Genomic DNA, 15000 nt, shown 5'->3' on the forward strand with positions numbered 1-15000 from the left:
TGGTGGAGGTGCAGGTAAGACGTCCATGTGGAGAACCTGAACCTTTAGTTAACTCTTTACTGCTTTATGAATCAATCTGCATGTTTCAGTGAAGGAACAATCTTTATCTTTATGTGAGACACATTTCCACACACGTCACTGCTCAGTCAGTGTCAATCAGTACAAACTCAATGCAGATGCAGATCATTGGAGCTCTGCATGGATCTGTGAGAGCTCACAGCTCTCCTTTGTGTTCAGGATCCCAACAGTAATCGCATCGCTCAGTGGTTGGATCAGTCGGTTGTCAGCGGCATCCTGGACCTTTCCCTCGCCACCAGTCCTGAGGCGGCACAGGGGACCTACAGCGTCACAGCCTGGACAGAGAAAGGACCGCAGATCTCTTACAGCTTTGACATCAAAGAATACGGTGCTCTGCTGCTCAGCGTCTGATTTTAGAGAAACACAGGAGGAATCTGTCTCACTTCTGTCCTCTGGTGTTCAGGTTAAGATGTTTGTGTTTCTTTTGCTTTAGTTCTGCCAAAGTATGAGGTGACGGTTCACCTGCCGTCTGTCATCACCATCCTGGATGAAGAGGCGGCGCTGAGGGTCTGTGGGAAGTAAGGTTCAAACAAACAACAATCTACTCATCAGCATCTTCATCCCACTCAAGAGGTCAAACCATTTATGTCCTAAAGCAGAGGTCTTCTACAGGGGCTCCTGGTCTACAGGGGCTCCTGGTCTACAGGGGCTCCTGGTCTACAGGGGGTCCTGGTCTACAATTGTGGTTGAGAAGAATGTCTTTAAATACACATTAACATGGATCCAACATGGGGCAAATTGGGGAATATTGACAAATGACAGTGCCTCCCCAGACATGAACCTCACCTCCAACCTCACCACACGTCACTGAAGAGCTGAGGACTGAATGCACAGTAACAGGGTAGCTATGTTTATACATGGCACTAGGCCATGTTATATAATATCTATAGTAGGGGGTCCCTGCTCCGTCTCTCCATCAGTCTGGGGTCCTTGTCCCCTGATCTAAAGCTTTAAGTGGCTCTCCTTACCTAAAATTGCATTTAAGAAAATCCCAAATAAATGCACATGAACTCCATATTGGCACATAGACCAGCTGAGTGTTTGAGTTGATTGATCTGCTGTGTCCTGCAGATACACGTACGGGAAACCAGTGGTGGGCTCAGTCAAAGCAGAGTTCTGTAGGAGAGCCTTCCGTTACTACTGGTCCTCTGTGGTCTCACACAACGACATCTGCAAGAAATATCTACTGACGGTGAGAAGACCAAGAACATCTCTGTCTGTACTGTGCCATACCTCTGCCAAGGCAGCTCTGTTCACTGTGTGTGTGTGTGTGTGTGCGTGTGCGTGTGTGTGCGTGTGTGTGTGTGTATTTCTTTAAATTGATCTGAATGTGGGAAGAAAAAACTTTTTCTTCTGACAAATGTTCTCATGTTGGCGTTGGATCTTGTTCGTCCTTGGCAGAGGTATGCACTCTCTTGAGCAGCTCTGTATCACCTTTGACCTTGTTGACCTTTGTTGTTGTTTCCTCCAGACTGATAAGAACGGCTGTGCCACTCAAACTGTGAACCTGACAGAGTTTTCCCTCAACAAGAGCATGTATGACGACAGCTTTGAGGTCCAGGCAGAGATGGAGGAGTACGGCACAGGTGCAGTCACCATGGAGACCAGCTGCTGGTTAGTACACAGGAGTGTGTTTCCCACTGACCTGTGTGTGTGTGTGTGTGTGTGTGTGTGTTCTCTCATTCAGGCGTCACTCTGGAGGGCAGCGGCTGGACGAGCTTCAGCAGTCACATCAGAACTGTCACCTTTGAGAACATGCCTGCAGCTTATAAGCCTGGGATCAACTTTGAGGGGAAGGTAACACACTAACACAGCACAGAGGAGGAGGAGGAGGAGGAGGAGGAAGAGGCATGCAGCTTCATCCATACAACAACACAACTTATATCAGACCTGCCAGGAAGATAAACACAAAGCTGAGCTGAGCTTTGATACTTAAACACTAGAAGAGTGTGTGTGGGTGTCCTTCACACTGGGCAGGTTAGGGTTAAGATCTGACACAGAAACACTTCAACATGTAAACTGGATATGGTTCAAAAAGAATTATAATAACTATTATAATAACGGCACCATGTCTCAGCTGTTTAGGGTTGGGCTGCAGGTGTTCCTGTTATCTGACTCTCTGTGACTCTGTGACTCTGTGACTCTGACTCTCTGACTCTGTGGCTCTGTGACTCTGTGTCTCTGTGACTCTGACTCTCTGACTCTGTGGCTCTGTGACTCTGTGTCTCTGTGACTCTGTTGCTTTCAGGTGAAGGTCACTGGTCCAGACTCCAAACCTGTTGCCAGTGAGCCTGTGTACTTGTTTGTCAGTGCTTCTGAAGTTACCCAGAACGTGACTCTGACCACAGACAGCAGAGGCCTGTCGTCCTTCTCTCTGAACACGTCCCTGTGGAAAGACTCTGTGTCTCTGAGGGTCGGTCTCTTCTTCTATTAGCTTCTATTAACTGATAATCATTATAGCCAAGTTGTTGTAGTTTGTTGCTGCTTGTGTGAATCTGATGAGAGTCAAGCTTCAATTTCTACACAAGAAATCTAAAATAAAAACACTTTGCTGTCCATCATGTTGCAAAAACAAATAGGTTAAGGTAAAAATATGGAAAAACAATGATTATTATCTAAGATAAGATAGAACTTCATTGATCCTGAAGGAAATAGTTGTGATGCTAGTAGAGATTGAAGTTCTTGGAGCTTCTTCTCTTCAGGGGTTAATAGCAGCTGGTGTTCCTCTGAGTCTCTACATGTGCTACAGCTGCTTTGCTCATCTGCTCTAAGCCTCCTTGTTGCGTTTCCAGGCGCGGTCCACTCAGGAGCAGGGCAGCGAGCCGTACGTCCCCGACGTCAGGAGGCCAGACTACAGGTCGGCCTTCCACTCAGTCACCGCCTTCTACTCCAAGAGCAGAAGCTTTGTGAAGCTCATGCAGCGCAGCGGACAGATCTCCTGTGACGGCGACACCACGGTGCAAGCTCAGTACATCCTCCAGGGGGAGGAGCTAACCAAGGGACAGGAAGTCTTTGTCTTCTTCTACCTGGTGAGAGTCAATAATGTGGTTGATCCTTCATCAGAACAGTGACAGGTTCCCTATGCTAACACATCTAATCTAAAGTATAACACACATTTATTCAAGCAAGCAACTGAAGCTTTTATAGTCATGAGTTTGTTTATTGATGTACTTTACTTCCTGATCACATGGATCCCAGTGGCTCTAAACTCTGGGCTGTAGATTCTTCTATGTGTCTAAATGTATTGATCCTTTCCTTTGCAGGTGATGTCCAAAGGTGGGATTGTGCAGCACGGACGCATTCCAGTGGCCGTGACAGCAGGAAGTGGTACAGACGCTGCTGACTGAAGCTCTGAGCTCCATGTTAGCTGTTTGATGTTCATACTAACGTGTAACTCCTTCCTGTCTGTGTGCTCAGTGAACGAGGGTCAGTTCTCCGTGGCACTCCGCCAGCTCACTGATCTGGCTCCAGTGGCTCAGGTGGTCGTTTACACTTTGATGCCCGGTGGAGAAGCTGTGGCTGACAGCCAGGACTTCCCCATACAGCTCTGCCTCAACAACAAGGTGCTACAGGAGATTTACATTTATTTACATTTACACTCCATTACTTTTTTTTCCAGTTTCATGATTTCTTGATTTCTTGATTTCCAGTTTCCCAATTCCGAAAATTCCAGAAATTGTCCTGATTTAAAATTCACCTAGATATGTGCTTTTCACAAAAATGAACAATTTTGTCATTTTGGGAAATTGGACCAAAATGTATTTTGCCCCAAACAGAATGTGATCCTTGTGTCATGTCAAAATTTCTATTTTTTTTTCCCAGAATTTTTCCTTAAAAATGTCCCTGTATTTCTAGCTTATAGAAATTTTACCATAAACTACCATGATTTTCCTGAACTTTTTTGGGAATTTACAACAAACCTAAAAATTCATGGAAAATTTGGAGAACACACTTAGAAATTCTGGGAAAATTTCAGATGAATTTTAGAAAAATGACAGGAACATTTCAGGGAACATTTGGAGTTATCTTCTACTCAGGAACTTTTCTACTGCAGTAATGTTCTTCAGTAATATTCTGAGCCTAAGTGTGTGGAGCTGCATGATGTCATTCCTCTGTGGTCTCTCCTGCAGGTCTCTCTGAAGTTCTCCTCACTGCAGGAGCTTCCAGCGGAGAAGACGACTCTGAGTCTGAAGGCTCATCCAGGCTCCCTCTGCTCTGTCAGGGCCATCGACCAGAGCGTCCTCCTGCTGCAGCCAGAGCAGGCGTTCACCGTCGACCATGTACGCCTGAGATCCACACGGCTGCTTTAACTCTTTGATCATGTGACATGTGACTGTTCAGAGCTGCGACCCACTGAAGCTCAGACTGATGTGGACCAGCACCAGCAGCTGGGTCCAGATCTGTGCAGACTGACTGTGTGTGTGTGTTTGCAGGTGTACAACCAGCTGCCGGTCCATAAGCTGTCAGGTTACGCCCCTGAGGTGGACGACATGGAGCCGTACCCCTGCTTCCCTGTGCTTGAGATGGTGTCTGAGGTGGAGGTGGAGCCGCGGATTATAGACGACTACGAGCCGGCCGAACGGGCAAAACGCTCCAGCTACTTTGGACCCCCCAAGGAGAAGAACGATGTCTACAGCGTCTTTAAAGTGAAACACCAACTCTTTACTACTGAACAGGCTCTATGGAATAAAAGATTGCTAAACATTGTGTTAGTCAAAGTAGAGGAGTGTTTGCAGTAGAGCCGTGTTGGTGTTGTCATGTCAACCTGATGATCAAGTCCATTTCAATCTCCAATTCCAGGAAATTGGAATCAAGATTGTGACAAACTCAGATGTGAAGAAACCTTACGACTGCATGGAGCTGATGATGGACATAGCATACGGTGTGTTTCATGGTGTGTGTGATACCTGAGACCTGGAGGAGATCTGTCCTCATGAAGCTCCAGCTGAGGAGAGACAAACAGACTCTACCTCCTTGAGATGTGGATCTGGTCCCTGATCTGATCTGGTCTGATCTGATCTGATCTATGATCTGATCTGGTCTCTGGTTTGTGTTCTAGATAACGACATGGTGGACTCCCCGGTTCCTATGGCCTATGGCATGATGCCAGATGTTTCAGGAGGTGTGATGGCTAAAGCAGAGGAGACAAAGGAGACCATCAGGACCTTCTTCCCTGAGACGTGGATCTGGGACCTCGTCGCTGTTGGGTAATAATGCAGATGTGGAGCAGCGGGCTTCAGTTCAGCGAGCATGAGCAGCTGCTTGAGTCTGTTATCCAGATGTGATGCAGCAGTCTGCTCCTCCTTGTGTGTGACCTCATGCTTGTGTTCTCCTGGTGCAGGGACAGTGGAGTGGTGTCTATGGAGAAGACGGTCCCTGACAGCATCACTAAGTGGGCGGCCGGAGCGTTCTGCACCTCCTCAGTGGGCCTCGGCATCGCCCCCGACACCGGACTGACGGTGTTCCAGCCTTTCTTCGTCAGTCTGACGCTGCCGTACTCGGTGATACGAGGGGAAGTGTTCACTCTGAAGGCCACCGTCTTCAACTACCTCACAAGATGCATCAAGGTAAGGAGGCACTACTTCTCTACTCCGGTAGGTCTTCACTGATTTGAACAGTTTGTCCCTTGTCCCGTGTATTTCTGCATGTTGGCGTCTCTTCCTGTCCTGAGTTGTGTCCTGGTGTCTCTTCCTGTCCTGAGTTGTGTCCTGGTGTCTCTCCCTGTCCTGAGTTGTGTCCTGGTGTCTCTTCCTGTCCTGAGTTGTGTCCTGGTGTGTCCCTTCCTGCAGGTTGGCGTCTCTCTAGCTCAGTCAGACCAGTACACATCCAGAGAGTGTGAGGGCTGCCAGTACAGTGTGTGTCTGTGTGGGGAGGAGAGCAGGACCTTCTCATGGATCCTCACTCCAACATCTCTGGGTAATGACAACAGCTGACACACACACACACACACACACACTATACTGCAGACACCATACAGGGTTAGAGTCGTGTGTGTGTGTGTGTGTGTGTGCAGGTGAGGTGAGTGTGAAGGTGAGTGCTGAGGCTCTGAAGACAGACACACTGTGTGGTAACGAGCTGGTCTCCGTCCCTGAGAGAGGCAGCATTGACACGGTGGTCCGCACCCTGCTGGTGGAGGTCAGTAACTACAACCAAACCATCTAAGCTGTCAGTCTTCACCTCCAGCCTGCTCCAGTCAGGAGAACAACAGGACTTATTTCATCACCCATGTGAGTCCTTGTTACTTGTCTCTCTCTCCCAGGCTGAAGGAACTCCAGAGACGGTGAGCCACAACGCTCTGCTCTGTCCTGCAGGTGAGCTTCAGTCAGGATCCAAACCCTCTGACCCAAACCTTCTGACCCAAACCCTCTGATCCAAACCCTCTGATCCAAACCCTCTGACCCAAACCATCTGACCCAAACCTTCTGACCCAAACCATCTGACCCAAACCTTCTGACCCAAACCATCTGACCCAAACCTTCTGACCCAAACCTTCTGACCCAAACCATCTGACCCAAACCATCTGACCCAAACCTTCTGACCCAAACCCTCTGATCCAAACCCTCTGACCCAAACCCTCTGACCCAAACCCTCTGACCCAAACCTTCTGACCCAAACCCTCTGACCCAAACCCTCTGATCCAAACCCTCTGATCCAAACCCTCTGATCCAAACCCTCTGATCCTGGTCCAACTCAGTGTGATTCAGGAAAGCAAGCAGCATAAAAGCACAGACATCTTTGATTCTGTCATAGAAGACATGATTCAGTCATCTACAGCTCAGACGGAACATTTAGATCAAATCAATGAAACCCTTCTTACTTTGATGCTCCAGTACTTTTTTACTCCAGTACTTTTATACTGGAGACAAGAAACTGATGATGATGATGATGATGATGACACTTGTTCTGCTCTGTGTTCTGCTCTGTGTTCTGCTCCGTGGGTCCAGAGGGTCCAGTGGAGAAGCAGATCTCTCTTCTGCTTCCTGAGATGTTTGTGGCCGGATCAGCCAAAGCCTCTGTCTCTGTCCTGGGTGAGTGACACACACACACACACACACACACACACACACACACACACACACACACACACACACACACACACACACACACACACACACACACACACAGTTCTTTCAGCAGATTTCAGAAATGTTTGTGACCCTGTGTGTATGGTTGTCTAGGCGACCTGATGGGCCGGGCCATGAAGAACCTGGATAAGCTGCTGGCCATGCCGTACGGCTGCGGAGAGCAGAACATGGTCCTGTTTGCTCCAAACATCTTCATCCTCAACTACCTCAAGAGCACAAATCAGCTGACCAAAGAGATCCAGGACAGAGCGACACGCTTCCTGGAGAGCGGTCAGTCCTTCAGCCCTCACTTCTTATGGAACATGTGAAGTAGGAGGAGCCTCATAAACACATGATGTGAATGGATGAAGGTCCTAGAAGCTGAGCTGAACGTATTTATGATAGATCACCATCACACTGGTTCTGCAGCAGCTGTTGATTGCTCATTAGATGCTTGAGGCGGCGTCATGGCGGTGAAGCTTCTTCAGCTCTGTCAGCTGTGTTCCATGTTCCTGCTTTGGTGTTGCAGGATATCAGAGGGAGCTGAACTACAAACACAATGATGGATCCTACAGCGCCTTTGGGAAGAACGATGAGTCTGGAAACACCTGGTCAGTCAGTCAACCTCAGAGCTCAGGAGGAACACAGAGAACACACACACACACACACGCACACACGCACACACGCACAAACACACACGCACACACGCACACACACACACACACACACACACGCACACACACACGCACACACGCACACACACACACTGACTCTCACAGAGTGTTGTTGTTGTCTAGGCTGACGGCTTTTGTGATGAAATCCTTTGCTGGGGCGAGATCCTACATCTTTGTGGATGAGAAGCACATTGCAGACGCCAGCAGGTGGCTGTCCAGTCACCAAGGGAGAGACGGCTGCATCAACTCAGTGGGGAAGCTCTTCCACAACGGCATGAAGGTGAGACCACAGGGAGAACGACGGGAGGAAGCCTGACACGGTTTACTGAGAGGGTTAACATTGTGTGTTGTTGTGTTGTCCTCAGGGAGGAGTGAGTGATGATGTGTCTCTGACCGCCTACATCACAGCCGCCATGCTGGAGCAGGACGCCAACGTCACGGTGAGTCTGTGTCTGAGGAGAGAAGAAGAGGAGGTGGAAGGGATTTTTCCTGACAGTGTGCTCTCTCTCTCTCTCTCTCTCGCTCACTCCCTCTCTCTCTCCTGTCATGGCTGATGTCACAGGAGCCCTGGGTTGAAGGTTGTCTGCGGTGTCTGAAGAGAGCAGCAGAAGCCCAGCAGAGTAACCTGTACACCACTGCTCTGCTGTCCTACACCTTCAGCCTGGCTGGAGACCTGGAGACCCGGAGCAAACTGCTCACCTTCCTGCACCTGAAGGCCAACACTGAGGGTACAGCACTCACTCTGCAGCAAACCTACCCAGAGGCCCTTTCTTCACCTCCTGTGCTTCTGAGGGGGGTTGCCTGTTGTTACATGAACACACACACACACACACACACACACACACACACACACACACACACACACACACACACACACACACACACACACACCGTTGTTTCTTCTTCAGTAGTAGTCTGATGTGTTCTCCTCTCGTAGGAGGCATGCGTCACTGGGACAGAGCCGGGGCCTCCAGTAAAGGTCTGGACTCTCTGGAGGTGGAGATGACCTCCTACGTGCTGCTGGCTCTGCTCTCTGGTCCGCTCATGCCGGGCTTTGGCCTGGACTACTCCTCTGGCATCGTGCGCTGGCTGGCACAGCAGCAGAACCCTTATGGGGGATTCTCCTCCACTCAGGTACCAGACACACACACACACACACACACACACACACACACAGCTCTTAACTGTGACTGGGTGGTAATGAACCCCTCTCTCTTTAGGACACGGTGGTGGCCCTTCAGGCGCTGGCTAAGTATGGTGCTGCCACCTACAGTCCCACAGGAAGCACTACAGTCAGCGTCAGCTCGTTAGGCGGGCTGAAGAAGGAGTTCATGGTCAACCAGAGCAACAGGCTGCTCTATCAGGAGGAGCAGCTGACTGAGGTCCCTGGGGAGTACAGAGTCAGAGCAGAGGGTCAGAGCTGTGTGCTGGCTCAGGTGAGGAGGGGTCAGGGAGGAGGAGCCTGAAGGTTACAGGGGCTTCTGTCAGCAGTAACTCTCTCTCTCTCTCTCTCTCTCTCTCTCTCTCTCTCTCTCTCTCTGTGTGTCCCTCTCTCTCTCTCTCTCCACAGATCTCCATGAGCTACAACGTTCCTCCTCCCCCAGACTTCACTGCTTTCCATATTGAGACTGTCTCCATGCCTAAGTGCAACATCACCAGGCCACAACTCATCCTCTTTGTGAATGCCAGGTACTGTGTGTGTGTGTGTGTGTGTGTGTCCGTGTGTGTCCGTGTGTGTGTGTATTGCCTCCTGTATCATTCTCTCTCTCTCTCTGTGTGTGTGTGTGTCCGTGTGTGTCCGTGTGTGTGTTCAGGTACCAGGGCCCCCGAGCAGAGACAAACATGGTCATCATCAACATCAAACTCCTGTCTGGATACATTTTGGATAAGAGCTCCCTGAAGCTGGTGAGTGAAGAAGAGCAGGAAGGTGGAACAGCTGATGTGTGTGTGTGTGTGTGTGTTCATGTTATCTGTGTTTGTTTTCTGTCCTCAGCTGAAAAGTGATCGATCTGTTAAGCGTGTGGACTTAGAGGAAGGACACATCAACATCTACATAGACGGGGTAGGAGGCACTGAGCGTGTGTTCATGCTGAGATAAGCATCATCCAACGCACACACACACACACACACACACACACACACACACACACACACACACACACACACACACACACACACACACACACACACACACACACACACACACACACACACACACACACACACACTCGCCCCAGTGTTCACATTGATCCACACTAAGCAGCACACTCACACACTCACTCTGATAGGCTGGACTCCCACTGCGTCCCTGTTGTTGCTCAGTGTGCAGCAGGTGTAAGTGTGTTTATCTGAGGCCTGGTGTGTGTGTGTGTGTGTCTGCAGCTGAAGAAGGACGAGATGAAGATGTACAGTGTGACCCTGGAGGAAGACGTGGCGGTCAGAAACATGAAGCCAGCTGTGGTCAAAGTTTATGACTACTACCAGACGAGTAAGAGAGTGTGTGTGTGTGTGTGTGTGTGTGTGTGTGTGTGTGTGTGGACACGGACCCAGACTGAATGATGTTTTCACTCATGTTTCCAGGTGATCAGGCCGTCACTGATTATACCTCCCCCTGTGCAGAAAGTAAGTAACTTAACTTCTAAAGTGTTTAAAATGATTTGAATGTGCAAATCCAACTCCAAACAGAGATGAGGGTGTGTGTGTGTGTGTGTGTTTGTGGTGGTTGTTGTTTGTGAAACCTCAGTGTCAGCAGGAGGAAGGACATCACAGGTGTAAGAGTGAGGGGGCGGGGCTAAGGTGTAACAGAGCAGAGAGGTGACCATGTGTTTCCTGTTCCAGGTGACAGCGTGAACAAGCTGTGAGCACACATGGACTTCCTGCCAGGTTCCATCTGCAGCACAGAGCCCTGATGTCTTCCTCCTCTTCATCACTCTGAGGCAGAGACACAGAACCTCCAGCTCACTTCTGTTCTTCTAATTAACTTTCTTTAGTTGTGTTTTATTTTTAGAACATTCCATTTTTGTATAATTATCAGAGTAATTCTCTTTTTTAATACTTTACTACTGCATGATCCAGGGTTAGACATGTATGAAGCATGATTCAACCATGCAATAGACCTGTAGTGCCTCTCTCCCCCCCCCCCCCCTCTGTGTCTCTCTCTCTCTCTCTCTCTCCCTCCCCCCCTCTCTCTCTCTCTCTCTCTCTCCCCCTTTCTCTCACTGTCTCTGTCTCTCCCTCCCCCCCTCTCTCTCTGTCTCTTCCTCTCTCTCTCCCCCCCCATCTCTCTCTCTCTCTCTCCCCCCCCCCTCTCTCTCTCTCTCTCTCTGTCTCTCTTACTCTTCTGGTTTTAATTTGTCCGTCCATATTATTCAAATGTGAAAGTGAGACATGGTAGCAATAACACAGTGCTGACGGTGTGTGTGTGTGTGTGTGTGTGTGTGTGGATTTGTGTTCTGCTGTCACTACAATTTGATAAAACTGGCAATAAAACTTTTAAGTGACAAAAATGTTATTTTTCATACAATACTGTTTAATTTCAATAGTTTTCATTTTTCTCAGGCATGGTCTTTACAGTTTATGGATTATTTTGTCTTCAACATAGAAAACAACAGTTTATACCACGACCCAGTGTCACACACACACACACACACACACACACACACACACACACACACACACACACACACACACACACACACACACACACACACACACACACACACACACACACACACACACACACACAGGAGACAAACTGGTTCACTTCACTATCTGACACATGAAGCATCAGGAGACAGGCTAAGTCTGAGCTCTCCCCATCTAACACACACCTTCACTACAATCAAGCACATCAACACAGTGGCCCCAGGCCTGTGCATGAGGTCAGAGGTCAGAGGTCACAGTGCAGGATCCTCTGTTAACATGAACGATACTGAGACTGAGCTCAAACCAAACTGCTACTGAACCAAGAAAGGGAAGTCTTGGCTGAGGCATCGTGTTCTGAATCTTTACCACATAAATTTGCCTGTTTGTCAAAAGTAAAACATTTAAAATCTGACTGTTACATTTGAATTGTGTCATCAGAAAGGTTTCTGCCCATCAGAGGGTTAAGAAACAAACCGAAACATGAGGAGCCTCTGCTGAGCTCTGATGTGACGGCACAGTGAAGAGGCTCCTGTAGCCGTATGCTAGCTGCTAGCTTTGAGGAGCTCAGCCTGGAGCCTGGAGCTGAACCTGGGCCTGGAGCCTGGAGTCTGGAGAGGGACGGCCCACAGTGTGTTCATTTAAAAAAGGGAGTGAGGAAGAAGCAACGACCTGCAGCACACTGAGCTCCACTCACAGTGAGGGCAATGCAGATCTTCATCTTCTTCACTATGAACCCAATCAGAGTCCATAATACTTTGTAATATAAACACAGTGAGCCAGCTGAGCCTCAGTGTGAAGATCAGCCTGTAACCATGAAGCAGAGAGCAGAGCATCTCCACAGAGCAGAGCATCTCCACAGAGCAGAGCAGAGCATCTCCACAGAGCAGAGCTTCTCCACAGAGCAGAACCTCTCATGTAAACATCTCCCTTTGTTTCCCAGCTCAGCAGAGGCAGCGTCTCCATGTGACCTCATGGAGGATGACCTCTGTGCTGGACTCTGATATGTCATCATGTGATCAAGGCACAGTTCTGAATGAGTCCGTCTCCTCTGCGGTCCTGTGAAGAGGCTGGCAGTGATGAGCAAACACGGAGCCGGTGAAGGAGAGCAGAGGGGCTGCACTGCATCCTGGGAGATGGGCTGATGTCATACGTGTCACAGGTTTCTACCTGGCTGTTAGTCTGCTCACGTGTAGGAAAGCTGACCGCCATGAACTTCCTGCATTTGTTTGAAGAAATGGATGAGAGCCACTAGAATAAAAGCTACAATGAAGAAAGATGAGAGACTCAGACCATGTCATTGGTTGATGTAAAGACTCCAGTCCACTGCAGAAGATATGAGGAGGAGAACAAGGAGCAGCCTGGTGAAACCTGTGGTTTCCTACAGACACATGAGTCCAACAGAACAGCGTCTCTGACCCTGAATGGTTTCTTCTTCTACTCCCTCTGTGGCTCACTGGGCTGTAGGATGAGGTCAAACTCTGAGACACTAAATGCTACTAAAGACTCTTCAGCTTCACAAACTACAAACTGGAGCAAACATGATGAAGCTCATCTGATCAGAGCTGAGCCTGATCCTGTGAACAGGACTCACACCTGTGACAGACTGTGATCCAGCGTGTGTGTGTGTGTGTGTGTGTGTGTGTGTGTGTGTGTGTGTGCGACAGTCAGATGAGCTCAGCCATGTGTCATCCTGGTTGAACAGCTGGCATTACATTTGTTCCCTCCACTTTCTCCACATCCTGTATATGGAAGGTGTGTATTCATCTTCTCCTCTCTCCTCTGACCTCTGACCTCTGTGGGTGTCGTAGCTCCATGTTTGTATTTGATGATACAGACTGTAGGCTGAGTGACAGCAGGACAGAGAGCAGAGGCTCACATGGATCCAGATGTTCTGACAGCCTGAGAAGGTCAGAGGTCAGACAGGAAGCAGATCTGATGTTCTCTGATGTTCCAGTGTTCCCCTGTGTGGTCCCAGATGTGTGTGTGTGTGAGGATGAGGAGGAAGTAAACACTTAACCCTTGGGTCCCTGATGACTGAATACATCCTGACTGGTCTCCTGATGTGGCTTCAGTCTGAAAGATCAAAGTCACTGTGGCACACTTCAACTAAAACATTGGCAATATATCATTTGGCAAATCTCTCCTTAATAAGTTAAAAAAAGACAGAAAGGTTAACAACTAATATAAAAAAGGTTCAACAACCAGGAACTACAAGATCTCCATTTGGCAATATAGAAAGGCTTTATGTCTTTATGTCATACATTTGGTTTATATACAGACGTGTGTGTGTACCTGTGTGTGTGTGTGTGTGTGTGTGTGTGTGGGTGTGTGTGGGTCCTCCCTTTGTAAATCCAACAGAAAAATGCAGAAAATGTGGTGAAAACATGGAAACTGGAAAACAAGTCTGATTAAAAGCTCATGATGAAAACTAAGAAACAAGGCGTGGTCATCTCCATGGAGACGAAGGATGAAGAGCAGCAGGTCCTCCAGTAAGAGTCTGAGATGGGAGAGTCCCTGCCCAAACTGTGTGTGTGTGTGTGTGTGTGTGTGTGTGTGTGTGTGTGTGTGTGTGAGACAGGTTCAGTTCATGAACTGTGTGTATCCCTCTGCTCCTGTTACTATGACGTCCATCCAGATCCTCATGGCCTCGGCTGAAGGAGCCACCATGTAGTAGAGACGGTCGTGAGTCTTTACACAGAAGGTCAGGGACGTGTTGGGACTCTGGGGAGGGAGGGGACAACATGAGAACAGGAACACACACACAGGAACACACACACACAGAGACACACACACAGAGACACACACACACACACACACACACACACACACACACGCACACGCACACGCACACGCACACACGCGCACACACACACACACACACACACACACACACACACACACACACACACACACACACACACACACACACACACACACACACACACACACACACACACACACACACACACACACACACACACACACACACACACTCCAGGAGGATCAGCTGATGATCAGATGGTAAACAGAACAGAGTGTAGTGTGAGGCTGTGGTACCTTGGTGGCGCTGCGGAGGTGATCGTAGTAAACCTCCTCTATGGCCTGGAAGTAGATGACTCCCTTCAGCTTGGTCTCATGTTTGTCTGCAGGCAGAAGAGCGTGGCTTTGGTCAGAGACATGAACACAGAGACACACTGGGAGAGAGAGACGGAGGGAGAGAGAGAGAGAGAGACGGAGGGAGAGAGAGAGAGAGAGAGAGAGAGAGAGACTCGTTCTGGCTCCAGAAGCAGAGCTGACATGACGCCTGGAGTGATGACACATGATACGCTCGTTAGAGGAGAAGAAGAGGAAGAAGAGATACGTCTTTGATCAGGACAATTTATCACTGTGATGATTGATGGGAAAAGACAAGCGCAGCACTTTCCCTCTCTTTTCTCTCATTGTGTTCTCAGGACTCGACTGCATTCTTTCTTACTCTGCTGTTGTAAAGCGTTGCACTTTGTTTCATCAGCCACTGCAGCAGGAAGCAGAGGGGAACT

At 48.8% G+C, this 15000-nt stretch overlaps 2 protein-coding genes across 3 annotated transcripts in view; one reads left to right on the top strand and one right to left on the bottom strand.

Moving 5' to 3' along the window:
- The window catches only part of LOC142990602 (alpha-2-macroglobulin-P), a 15282-nt gene extending 3960 nt beyond the window's left edge, over positions 1-11322 (top strand). The window contains exons 5-35 of one of the 2 annotated variants that reach the window (XM_076140440.1): positions 221-406; positions 512-596; positions 1150-1270; positions 1550-1664; positions 1766-1875; positions 2327-2491; positions 2871-3107; positions 3342-3405; positions 3496-3641; positions 4209-4358; positions 4512-4724; positions 4879-4972; positions 5138-5285; positions 5420-5645; positions 5868-5994; positions 6092-6213; positions 6338-6389; positions 7023-7106; positions 7257-7433; positions 7672-7753; positions 7940-8096; positions 8182-8256; positions 8379-8544; positions 8754-8950; positions 9037-9252; positions 9387-9505; positions 9631-9721; positions 9810-9878; positions 10199-10304; positions 10397-10438; positions 10655-11322. In XM_076140440.1, coding sequence (XP_075996555.1) covers positions 221-406; positions 512-596; positions 1150-1270; positions 1550-1664; positions 1766-1875; positions 2327-2491; positions 2871-3107; positions 3342-3405; positions 3496-3641; positions 4209-4358; positions 4512-4724; positions 4879-4972; positions 5138-5285; positions 5420-5645; positions 5868-5994; positions 6092-6213; positions 6338-6389; positions 7023-7106; positions 7257-7433; positions 7672-7753; positions 7940-8096; positions 8182-8256; positions 8379-8544; positions 8754-8950; positions 9037-9252; positions 9387-9505; positions 9631-9721; positions 9810-9878; positions 10199-10304; positions 10397-10438; positions 10655-10677 — 3965 coding nt within the window. In that variant the 3' untranslated portion in view covers positions 10678-11322. The remainder of the gene's footprint in view (positions 1-220; positions 407-511; positions 597-1149; positions 1271-1549; positions 1665-1765; positions 1876-2326; positions 2492-2870; positions 3108-3341; positions 3406-3495; positions 3642-4208; positions 4359-4511; positions 4725-4878; positions 4973-5137; positions 5286-5419; positions 5646-5867; positions 5995-6091; positions 6214-6337; positions 6390-7022; positions 7107-7256; positions 7434-7671; positions 7754-7939; positions 8097-8181; positions 8257-8378; positions 8545-8753; positions 8951-9036; positions 9253-9386; positions 9506-9630; positions 9722-9809; positions 9879-10198; positions 10305-10396; positions 10439-10654) is intronic. The other variant, XM_076140441.1, reaches the window with a different exon arrangement.
- Positions 11323-13031: 1709 nt separating this feature from the next.
- Positions 13032-15000, bottom strand: part of LOC142990603 (pleckstrin homology-like domain family B member 1) — a 3640-nt gene continuing 1671 nt past the window's right edge. Inside the window, exons 3-4 of the mRNA XM_076140442.1 lie at positions 14519-14604; positions 13032-14182 (exon numbers count right to left, since the gene is read on the bottom strand). Of these exons, the coding sequence (XP_075996557.1) occupies positions 14042-14182; positions 14519-14604 (227 nt within the window). The 3' untranslated portion in view covers positions 13032-14041. The remainder of the gene's footprint in view (positions 14183-14518; positions 14605-15000) is intronic.

Source organism: Genypterus blacodes, unplaced genomic scaffold, assembly GCF_046128005.1.
Source record: "Genypterus blacodes isolate CSIRO-AG114 ecotype Tasmania unplaced genomic scaffold, CSIRO-AGI_Gbla_v1 ptg000610l_1, whole genome shotgun sequence".
Lineage (NCBI taxonomy): Eukaryota > Metazoa > Chordata > Actinopteri > Ophidiiformes > Ophidiidae > Genypterus > Genypterus blacodes.